General features: G+C 39.8%; 1 protein-coding gene across 1 annotated transcript in view; it reads left to right on the plus strand.

The window, feature by feature from the left end:
• Positions 1-12638, plus strand: part of CNTNAP5 (contactin associated protein family member 5) — a 243413-nt gene that overhangs the window by 134164 nt on the left and 96611 nt on the right. The window contains exons 6-7 of the mRNA XM_049615751.1: positions 615-854; positions 9318-9542. Of these exons, the coding sequence (XP_049471708.1) occupies positions 615-854; positions 9318-9542 (465 nt within the window). The remainder of the gene's footprint in view (positions 1-614; positions 855-9317; positions 9543-12638) is intronic.

Here is a 12638-nt window from a genome sequence, read left to right on the forward strand (position 1 = left end):
CAAGTAGCTAAGATGAGGTCATCCAGTGGTCAGTGTGGCTAATCAGCTAGTGACCTGGAGTATGACTCCATGTCTGTGTCCCAAAGCCCGCCCTCCTTCCAGGGCTCGCATCGCACTACAGGAGCCATGCAAGACTTGTTCCCATGTTCTAACTTCATGTGCCTAACAGCTTGCTTCTCACTTTGTCCGAAGGGACAATCTCCCTTGTGCATTCTACTTCAGACAAAAGTCTGCTGGAGACGACATCAGAACACATTTTATTTCATTTGCAAGGAACATGGTGATCGAAAGTTTCTGTCTGAAACATGTAAGGTACAGGATTCCATGTGAAGCATATTATTTTTTCTCTTTCTTTCTTTCTTTTCTTTTTTTCTTTTTTTTTTTTTTTTTTTTTTTGAGTTGGGGTGAGCTTCTTCCCGGCCTGGAGAGACATGCAATGCATTTTGCACATGCTGTTTGAATTCCTAATTCTCACCTGAAACTATAATTGAAAAGTTCAACACAGCAGGACCACAGAACGACACATAACTGTTATGAGTATCTTGCTATTAAACCTAAAACATTGAATGGTATGATACCTTACTTTTTTTTTTCTTTTATTTTTTACTGCTTAGGGGGAACATCATCAAGACAGAAAGGCTTCCTAGGATGCATACGCTCATTACACTTGAATGGGCAGAAGTTGGACCTGGAGGAGAGGGCCAAGGTCACGTCTGGAGTCCGGCCGGGATGCCCGGGCCATTGTAGCACTTATGGTGGCATCTGCCACAACGGGGGCAAGTGCGTGGAGAAGTACAGTGGGTACTCGTGCGATTGCACCAATTCACCATATGAAGGGCCCTTTTGCAAAAAAGGTACAATAGGCACCTCTGTTCTTCCCGTGTTGTATTCTAGTGCCTCCAAGCCACGGTCAATTCATGCCCTCAGTCAGTTCCCAAGCGATCATTTATCTTCTTCAGTTTCACTCTGTTTAAAGACTCTGTGTAACTCCTCAGCATAATTACATATACCCATCTCACTGTGTGTTGACATTGGCAGTACAGTTGAACTGGATAGATAGTAACAGCATACCATGTCTCCTTGGCCCAGGGGCCAGCTGAGGCCTGGGAGAAGTGGACTCTCATTTCTGTTGTATCAGCCAGATTGCCAGGGGTGCACTATCCTCCCAGTTCCAGTTCCTTAGCCCACACGTGTAATCACAGAATTATAGAATCTACCCCTGGAAGTGTCTCAAGGAGGCTTAAAGTCATTTTAAAGCATTTTTTACAAATAGAGAGCTTATAGGTAAGTGAGTAGACATCTAGCATACATCTAGTAAAATCAATAGCATACATCTAGTAAAATCTCCCTATTCTGCAGATGATGTGAGTACGGTGTGAAGCTTTAAAAGCCTTGCCTGGAAACTCACATTTAGTTCATCAAGGGTCTGGGAATGAAACACAGAGATCAAAATCCCTGCCCCGGTGTCTTTCTATATCCCCTCCTAATCTTATTATTTCATTACATTGGCAAAACTAACCATGATGGATGTATATCTTGAACGAGGAGTGATGATCATGGTGTAAATTCTCTAGAAAAATTCAAGATAACTCTACAAACTATAAAATGGGATTATTCAGTATAAACACTTAGTATTTTTTCAAACACAAAGGCAAAAGATTAGGTCTCCTATCTTCGCAAGATTGTAAAGTTTATTTTATTGATGGAAAGAAAAAAGTTTGTTGAACAAATAATGTACACAATATTTCAAGAGCAGCATTTAAGCTATTAAAATGTTTCAATTACTTTGAAACACCATTTACATATAAACAATGATGGCAATTATACACAATTCTTGTCAATTCATTAAAACTCATTTCTCAAACACCTCTACCAAACAGTGCTTTATTTAGTCCAATTTCCTGTTGGAACTTAAAAACAATGGAGAAGAGAGGAGCACTCAGTGTTCTCTTTGAAGGACTCTGTAATTTAAGCTCTTCATCATTCACGCTGGCCTTCTCCCCAGTCAGATTCAATTACTTGCTTATTATTGTTGAGAACCATTGTATTTGTTGGGGTAAAAAATAATGGTACAAACTTTAGGGCCAACAGTGTGTTGGGCCCTTCCTTCATCAGCTTGACATAAAGTGGTCCCATCCCAGTAGGTATTAAATGTGCTAAGAGACACAAAGACACCACTGGATTTTCACCCTGAGTGAGGTCTCTGATTAACTTCCCCTAAAAAAAAACCTTAAATGCCACCCTTAGTCTAGTCCCAGAAGAAGCAAATACAGAATAAACACCACCAGCCCTAGTTACAAAGGTATACTGGCATTGTTTTCCAGGATCTATATCCAAGTTGTATGTTTGAAAGAAAAAAAAAAAAAAAAGAACAGTGTTGTTCTATATTTCTCCAGAGACATTGGTCAGACATCTCATAGATCATATTGTTCTAAATTTAGCCTAATTTTTCATTGGCTTTTTCTTTCCCCTGAAACAACTCTGATTAAGTATCTTCTGTCCCTACCCCCATATCTTTTTGCTGCATATATTGAAATAGCCTGTGTTCTCTCCCCATTTTTTACTTTGATCTATAAGCAAAATAGACAAATATGTGCTTAGCCTTTTCAGCTTGCTTCATATTTCACAGCCCCAGACTTTCACCCCTTTCTCATAAATCTAAGGAAATGATTCCCTTTATATTCAGTACCTGCATAGTATGTAGAAGAAACCTTTTAACCTAGTCTTGTAGCCACACCAATTGCCTAGGGAAGTGTACCATGGGAGCCATTAGCTATGTGATGGTCCTGAACAAGGGTGCTTTTCTATGTTATTAACTAGTGGGGCATGTGTAACTTAGGGGGGGCAGATACTGGAAATATGTGGGGTGGAGTTACCAATGCCTGGGCCAGAACCATAATCCATTGATCCACTTCCTGTTTCTGATGATAGTACAAAGTAACAATAATCTTGAGATTAGTTAGTAGTTATTGACTGCAACATACATTCCTTATGGCCAGCCTAGTGGGGAGGATATTAACATCCACATTTAACATATTGAGAACATTGAAGTTCATGGAGTTTTAATGACTTGCTAATAAATGTCAGAGCTGAAGATCCATCCAGCACTTTTTGGTTTCTTTTATCTCTTTAAAAACCCTAATTTCAGGGGTGCCTGGGTGGCGCAGTCGGTTAAGCGTCCGACTTCAGCCAGGTCACGATCTCGCGGTCCGTGAGTTCGAGCCCTGCGTCAGGCTCTGGGCTGATGGCTCGGAGCCTGGAGCCTGTTTCCGATTCTGTGTCTCCCTCTCTCTCTGCCCCTCCCCCGTTCATGCTCTGTCTCTCTCTGTCCCAAAAATAAATAAAAAACGTTGGGAAAAAAAAAAAATTAAAAAAAAAAAAAAACAAAACCCTAATTTCATTCTGTATAGGAATATAGTATTAGGATTCAAATATTATTTTCTGCTTTGTGTGTGTCTTTTTTTTAATGTTTATTTATTTTTTGAGAGAGAGAGACAGAGACAGAGACAGAGAGACAGAGTGTGAGCTGGGGAAGGGGCAGAGAGAGGGAGACATAGAATCTGAAGCAGGCTCCAGGCTCTGAGCTGTCTGCACAGAGCCCAATGTGGGGCTCTAACTCACAAACCGCAAGATCATGACCTGAGCTGAAGTCAACACTTAGCCAACTGAGCCACCCAGGCGCCCCTCTCTCTCTTTTTAATTGAGATGTAATTTTTATACCCTAAAATCCACCGTTTTAAATTGTATAATGAAGTGATTTTTAGCATATTCACAAAGTTGCATAGCCATCACCATTATTTAATTTCATAATATTTTTATCACCCTAAAAATAAATATTATATCCATTAGTAGCTACCTCTCATTCACCTTTCCCCACTGTCCCTAAAAAACAACTGATTTACTTATCTATCTGGACATTTTAGATAAATGGAACCACTAGCCTTTTTGTGTCTAGAGTCTTTCACTTAGCATGTTTCTAAGATTCATCCATGCTGTAGCATTTTTTAGTACTTTGTTCCTTTTTTGTTTCCAAAGAGTATTTTATTCCATTATATGGATCCAACACACACACACACACACACACACACACACACACATATATCTGTTCATCACTTGGTGGCCATTGGGATGTTTCCATTTATTTGGTTATTATAAATAATGCTACTAACATTCATATATATGTTTTTGTGTGGACTTATATTTTCTGTTCTCTTGGGCATATACCTAGAAGTAGAATTACTGTGTCATATGGTAAATGTATGTTTAATTTTTTGAGGAAACTGGCAAACTATTTTCAAAGTGGCTGCTCCATTTTACATTCTCACCAGCAAAGTACAAGGATTCCAATCTCTCCACATCCTCACCAACACTTGTTATTATCTGCCTTTTTAATAACAGACATGTTACTGTGAATGTGTGAAATGGTATCCCATTGTGGTTTTGACTTTCATTTCACTGATGACAAATAACACTGGACATCTTTCATGTTCTTATTGACTGTATACCTTTTTTGGTGATACATTAATTTAAATTTTTGCTTGTTTTTGATTGAGCTATTTTTCTTTTCTTTTTTAGTTGCAGGAATTGTTTGCATATTCTGATTATAATTCTCACATTAGATATATGCTTTGTAAATATTTCCCCCATTTTCATTTTCTCCATTATACCTTGTGAAACACAAAAGTTTTTCATTTTCATACCATCCAGTTCTTCTTATTGTTTTATTTTAGTTGATTGTGTTTGGTATTATGTCTAACAAATCATTGCCTAACTGAATCTCATGAAGATTTATGTCTATGGTTTCCTCTAAGAGTTTTTATAGTTTGATCCAGTTTGAATTAATTTTTGTAGCTGGTGTAAGGCAGGGGTTCAATTTAATTCTTTTGCCCATGGATATCCAACTATTCTAACACCATTTATTGATGTGTGCTTGTCTTTAGCCCCCCTCAACCCCCACTATTGTATGAAGAATCTAGGTATAACTGTCATACTGTTGTCATTTTTTTTTCCAATTAAAAAGTTAGACAATATATTTGGAAATTTACCTGGAAATATATTTGGAAATCTAGAAAAATAAAAAATCTAATTCCTCAAAGACAAGCATTAAAAAGAAAATCTGATTTTCTTCTAGCTCTTTTCTTTGCATTTAACCTAGCTGCTGTAATTCTGCATTTCATATCTACATTTTATGCCTAAATTTTCTTTATTTCGTTTTATACACATTTCTATATAATTCATCAGTTTTAATGACTGCAGTATATTTCATCTGGTGGGGTTGCCTCTGTTCGTGTCACCCATTCTATCCCCAGAGCAATTTAGCTTAGCAACAGTGGTGCCATTCTGCAATCTGGCACTTGATCTGCCTAAATTCAGCTTCTAGCTCCTCTACAGTCTACAGTGTGTGGCATTGGTTGTGTAACTTGCCTCCCGATTCCTTGGTTTTCTCATCCAAAAAATTAGAAAATTCAAAAATCCTTTACAGAGGATTGTGGTGAACATTTTTTTTTTTTAACGTTTATTTATTTTTGAGAAGAGAGAGACAGAGCATGAGCGGGAGACGAGAGAAAGAGGGAGACACAGAATCTGAAACAGGCTCCAGGCTCTGAGCTGTCAGCACAGAGCCCAATGTGGGGCTCGAACTCACAGACCGCGAGATCATGACCTGAGCTGAAGTCGGATGCCCAACCGACTGAGCCACCCAGGCGCCCCTGTGGTGAACATTTTAAAGAGCACTTCACAAAGCACTTGGGATAATGCCTGGCAAATAAAGTCCTACAGAGCGCTTGCTCTTATTATTGTCTTGGAATTTTAGATTGCTCCAATTTTTGCACAAAAATAATGCTGTGATAAACACATGTATTGATTTTTTCTCCGTAATGGAATTTCAGTGAAAAAATAGTATGCATATTTAGGTACTCTTTACCAATTGCCAAAAACCTGTTGAAAAATTATTTATTATTTACCTTCCTGACATCATATCTTTCTTTTTTTTTGCTTTTTATTACAAAAAAACCTAATTCTATATGATAATAGGGAGAAGAGTTTCAGAACCCTCATGCATCCATTATCTAGCTTCAAAATGACCAACTCATGGCCATTTTTATTTCATCTATACACTCACATCCTCTCCTCCTCCTCCTTTATTATTTCAAAGCAAACTTCAAATATCACATCATTTTGTCTATAAATATTACAATATGTATTGCTAAAAGATAAGAGCTTATTAAAAACACAGATCCACAGGATCTTTGCAATAAGAAAAATTAAACATGTCTAATATTACGAAATATACACTCACCATTCAAATTGCCAATTTTACCATTTATTTTTAGTTGGATGTTTTGCCAAATTAATGACAGCTTGATTAATTTCTAGGTAATCACTGGCCTACTCATTACCTTTATACTCATTCTAAGTTGTGTCCCTATTATTGAGACCAACTATTGTCCATTGAGTTCCTACTATGTGTCCTGCTTTTACACAATGTCCTTCAATTGTTCTACCCACCACAAGATTAAATCCACCCCTCTTAGTAGGTGACATTTTGAGCTGAGGTTGAGGGGGGATCCCGTGAGATTGTTGGAGAAGGGGCACAGCCAGGTTCCAAGCTCCCAGTCCGTCAGACTCCACAGCTGGCTCAGAGATACATTCTCTGCAGTGCCACCCTGTTTCCCTGCTGTTTCTTATAATTCAACACTTTACTCCTGGTCAGTGTGGAGCTCCTCTTTCCGGTCTGATTAGGCTACTCTGACCGTAGAGACATGCAGCTCTGGGAATCACCATCTCTGTCACACACACATCAGACTCTAGGCTACCTCTCATTGTGGTTTGTTTTGTTTTGTTTGATGCATGAGCTTTCTTCTCAGAATGTAATCAGCATAGTTTTAGATGATCACATCTAGTTAAAATGTTTCTTCCAATTAGACCAGTGGTTTTGTGTGTTCAGATAAATCACTCAGGGAGCTTAAATATGATCAGGTAGCTTAAAATCTTAGACTATAAAATACAAGAAACTTAGAGAATAATAGAATCCAGTGTTTTGCTGAAGGAAGTTTTATGTTGAAAGTGACAGTATCTAAATATTAAACATTAAAATAATTAAACATTAAGAATAATTAGATCTGGGGTTAGGGGAGAAGGGAAGACAGAAATTTGGTAGGATACTTCTAGCTTAAAAATGCTTTACATTGTAATTTCCTGTCCTAAGTATAAGGAAAAAAAATGAAATCTGTATATGCCCACATCTAATATGCTATTCATAACAGAATGCTCTGAATTATAGTTATATTTGAACACACACACAACATCAAATAAAAGCCATTATTCTGTTAACGAGGAGATAGTAGCTCAAAATGCAGGCCAAACGTCCCCAAGGAAATTCACTCAAGGAAAGTGCTTGAATCAAGCTGATGATTAACCGGAATCCTCTCTGTCACAAGTCTCTGCTGCATATCTTTGTAATCAGGAGTACGGATGTTGTAACCTGAATGATAAATGCAGAACACTTTCTCTGAACCTTTAGTCAAAATGAACTGGTATTCCCAATCTGCCACCAATATGCATAAATATGCAACTTTAATTTTTTGGCACTGTTACAGACTGTTATAGAATTTTCACAAAGGTAGAACAAATTTGCAATGAAATTAGGAAGGGAAAGCCAGGTTTGATTATGTTCTAGGTGCCACCAACTCAATCAAGAAATTTCATGGAGAATTAGGTGAATTCCACATATCATTCAGGAAAAAAAGAAACCAATCACGCCAATATGGGTTCATGTTTATTGTGCTATCTTTATGGTAAAGGTTTGCTGCAAGATCTGAGCTATGTTGTTCTAAAAGGAACCTTTCCTCTGTGCCCTGATAGTATATTACTCTATGGCAGTAACATTGAAAGAGAACTTACGAGCAGCCTTGATTGAAAGAAAAGAATATCTCAGGGCACCTGGGTGTCTCAGTCAGTGTGGCATCTGACCCTTGGTTTCGGCTCAGGTCATTATCTGAGTGAGTTTGAGCCCCGCATGGGGCTCTATGCTGACAAGGCTGAGACTGCTTGGGATTCTCTCTCTCTCCCTGTCTCTCTGCCCTTCCCCTGCTTGTGCTTTGTCTCTCTCTCTCAAAAATAAACAAATACACATGAAAATTTAAAAAAAGAAAGAAAATATTCCGGCATTGGGTTGGGTATGCAGTCAATAAACAGATAGTTTGTGAAGGAAATTGGGATGGGTTCAGGTTGAAGTCTCTTCTAATATGGAAAGTCTGTAAGTTCACACTGTAGTGGCTAACTGTTAGAAGCGCTCTACACACAGTATCTCATTTATCCACTGAGAAATATAGTTGACGTAAGTGTTACACTTCCCATCCACCAGATGCCAAAACAGTCTCCACAGGATTCACTAGCTTGCCTGGGACCACACAGCTAGTATGAAATTGATCCAGCCCAGACCTAGGGCTGAAGCCAAATCCTGTGCCAGTTCCACCAAACTAAAGTGGCAACAGTTGGAGTAAGCATATTATGGAGGGAATGTGGGTGATTTGCACATTCCTGCTAATTGAATGTCATAAATTTGTAGATGCTGCCTTTCTCCATGGTGGCGGCAGAACTCCAACCAACGTGCGATGCTATAGGAATTGTTTCCCATAGGAAGCCCTGTTTGCTCAAGTCTTAGCTCTTTTTGGACTCGAATGTCAATTCCTAGACATCCCAAAAAATGGAGTCCAGGGGTTGAATACCCATGCCTTTTCTACTAGTTCCATGGATTCTCTCTCTTCTGTTTCCATGGATCCTCACGTTTTATCCAACACCATAGAGGGTTACTGCAGAGCCTCCTCCAGTGTCCTATTCTCAGTAACTTAGAACCCACTCACAATCCTCCTAACACACCAGAAAAGCACTAGCTGGAACAGTTAGAACCTCAGTTTTGAAACGAGGAAGGTCGCAGTGAAATTTATCACTACGGTGCTGGCGGCAGGGACGGTTTATCTTTGCTTCTCGAGAAATCCGCCTGGCACATGGTAGTTATACCGCAAATGTATGTTAAACTGGAACTAAACTCCAGGTTGCAAATCTCAGCTCTCTTTTTTAAAGCTATGCAACCTTGTTCAAGGTGCTTAACCTCTGCAGCCTCGTGTTTCTCATTTGTAAATAAGAGTAATGACTTCTGCCACTTCGAACTTATTGTGGAAAGCGTAGTGTATAATTCAGGTAAAAAAAAAACCCTCACATAGTGCTTGTTGCTTAGCAAACAATAAACAGTTATTGCTAGCCTGAATAATCGACTAAATGTGGCAATGTGTGCGTTCCCCTCTTCTATGTTTCAGAGGTTTCTGCTGTTTTTGAGGCTGGCGCTTCAGTTACTTATATGTTTCAAGAACCCTACCCGGTGACCAAAAATATAAGCCTCTCATCCTCGGCGATTTACACAGATGCAGCTCCATCCAAGGAAAATATTGCGTTTAGCTTTGTGACAGCTCAGGCGCCCAGCCTCTTGCTCTACATCAATTCATCTTCTCAGGATTCCCTGGCCGTCCTGCTCTGCAGGAATGGTGAGTACTGACAGCATGAAGCCTGACGAAGTGTCATGTTGGGCTGAGGGACAGTGCATGCCCTCCAGAATGCTGCAGAATTTCAACTTAAATTTGGTTCCACCTGGGCAGCTTAATGCCAGAGCTCCAGCCAAAGCCTTGATTGTACTTTACCTTTATGACTTGCAATTGGTATTCAGGGCCAGTGTCAATTCATTGCTGAAGTCTCAAATACGTTGACTTTAATTTGCCTCAACTGTGTCGCAGTAATTCTTTATTATTTATTCTGTGCTGGAGTCCATTAAGTGCAAAGGAGAAGATCATAAGCATATCTGTATTTCGGAAGGACACTCATCACATATATCGTGTCATCTTTGCTGCAGTCTCCTTTACTGGGGGCCGTTAAAACAACTGGCATAAATGCAGGCCGTATGCCTAGAAGTCGATTGCCTAGGTCTTGGAGAGAAGTTGTAGATGTGAGTCAAAACCTTGTGGAAAACGGGGCTTGGTGCTGAGGATCAGACTTTGAAGAGAATGTACACAAAATGGAATCTGCAAAGGTTAGAAGGGTATAGGGGCTGGAACGCACTTGATGCAAGGAATGTTGAAGGACACCAAGTCTGACAGTGCTTAGGAGAAGTCACGTTTTCTCACTACATAATTCCAGCCAGCAATGAGCAGGACTTTTGGTCCTGGTCAAGAGCATGTGAGATCGGAATCCTAGGGGATGGAACAAGTATTAGAACTGGTCATGAGGGCAAAGATGTGGCCATCCCAGTCGTCTGATCTCAAAGAACACATTCCCATGATTAAGAAAATGTTCTTTCTCCTCTTGTAATTTGCCAATGTAATGAGAGGAGGCTGGGCTTTAGAACCATCCCTGGGATGGACTGTGCTGAGGCCATAGAAGGCCATTGGAATATGCAGCCATACTCTGACCTCTTTCGACCTTAGACCGATTTCTCTTGCTCTATTTTTTTTTTTTTTTGGAAGTGGGGGAGTGGTAGGAGGTCTTCTTCTTTGCTTCATCTTGCTTTCTGTCGATTTATGACACTGAAAGTAAAGAATGATGTGTGAGCCTCACACAAAGATCAAACCTGGTGGGCGAGTGAGTTGAATCAGGCCTGAAGTACATTAAGAATGACAGCGTCCCACTGACAATTTTATTCTAAGAGCAAATGCAAGGGAAGAAAAAAAGAGAGAGAGAGAGCCTGGGTGGTGACTGACCACTCCAAGACTATCTGATCTTGAAGAGCCTATAAGAGAGAAAGGAACCATTATGGGTTATTAGACCTCTTATTAGTCAGCAGACCTTTGTATGATTAGAACCATTATATTAACATGTCAGTTCTTAAACTTTGCCCCCATAATGTCTCTGTGAGGTGAATAAGGCTGGCTGAGGATGCTGAGGCATAGATTAACTGATTAACTTAGGCCAGGCAGATAACTCAGGACACGGCTGAGACCAGAGACCAGATCTCCTGATAATCAGCCCCACCATCTTTCCTCTAAGCTAGACGATCCTGCTGTGATGTGGCTAGACTACAGTAAGTTACAGAGCAGTGAGATGCAAGTTTTCTGCAAAGCATCTCTTACGTGTGGTTCCATGGCCCATTTGTACCTGCCAGGTTGTATCTGTGGATATAGACAGTGCGTAACAGGAATAAGTATATCTGACTACATAAATACTACCCCACATACTCTCCTTCTCTCTCTCCACACACACACACACACACACACACACACACACATTCTGGACACCATTCTAATTAATGTACACAGCTCTTAATTCTTACGATAATCCAACGTGATTGGCGGTATTAATCTCATAGTTCCAGCAACTAAGGCATACAGAGCTTAAATAACTTGCTTAAAATCTCACAGCAAGTAAGTAAAAGAGCTATAATTCAGTCTTCCCTCCTGGAGTCTGGTAGCATACTTTATGTCCTTAACCATAAGCTCTAAATGAAGAGTGTTAATTTATTTTTTGAAACAATGTGCTTTAAATAAATTGAATTTATTTCATTAGGCGGGCATGCTTGAATTCTGTCTGATCACTTATTTTCTTAAACTCTAAAGCCTCACTTCCGTGAAAGCTTTACTTGACCCTATGGGCATTTATGTTCTTTAAGTCCTGGCTAAGTGCAGAAAGCAAGGAGATACTTATGCCTTGTTTGTTTGTTTGTTTGTTTGTTTTAAGCTTAGGTCTCAGGGAGAGACTGAAAGTTCAGGCTTCAAGAGAGATGAGTGGCCAGGCAGGGACTAGTCATGGAATGCCCCCACTCTCCTCACTGCGTCAGAACTACCTCCTCCATTGCTGTAGGAACTCTTGTCACACCACACAGTCCATGATTTAGGACCCTGGGCACTTCCTGCCATCTCCTTGTCCTACAGAGACACAGCTGAGATATGTCCCCATTCATTAATTCTTCCACCGATTCCCCACTGCACAGTATCAGGAACTGTGGAGAGCAAGAAAAATAAACAGGATGCAGTGCTGTCTAAACACCATAAGGAAAAAGAGAGACTCGAAACTGCCTTACAGTTTTTGATGGACAGTCCAGGTACATGAGGGAATGAAGTTGTCCAGATTTCTCAGGCAACCTAACTACAAGTTAGATATTGTCTAACTTTGAGGATGAATCTCCTAGGAATTCAGGGGTTATATAATAGGGCAAATGCCTTGAGCAAGAGTGAATCCCTTGCCATCAGAGGTCTTCAGACAGTAATTAAATGGCAATTTGTTGGAGAAACCATAAGAAGAATTCTGGCAGTGGATGAGGGAGAAAAAGAACCTCTGAGTTCCTTTCCAAGTCTGAGATTTTGTTATTCTCTGTTCCCTTCCTGTGTAGTCTTACATTTATATTTCTTTCTGCTGGGGCCGTGTTTGCAGCCTTTGAAATACTTCTATGAGGAATTAAAACTTGGTATTGGTACAACTTGTTCCCAGTATGCTCACGGTATCAGGCCGCTGACCTAACTTCCAGGGAGTCAAATGGGGACCCTGCTTAGTGAGGAGATAGGCATACTTATACTAAGACTTTGATAGACTTCAGTGAGAGATATAACCTCTGAAAATACTAATGGTAAGAATACCTACAGCTTATAAAAAAAAAG

Source organism: Panthera uncia (genome assembly GCF_023721935.1).
Source record: "Panthera uncia isolate 11264 chromosome C1 unlocalized genomic scaffold, Puncia_PCG_1.0 HiC_scaffold_3, whole genome shotgun sequence".
In the NCBI taxonomy this organism is placed as follows: Eukaryota; Metazoa; Chordata; class Mammalia; order Carnivora; family Felidae; genus Panthera; species Panthera uncia.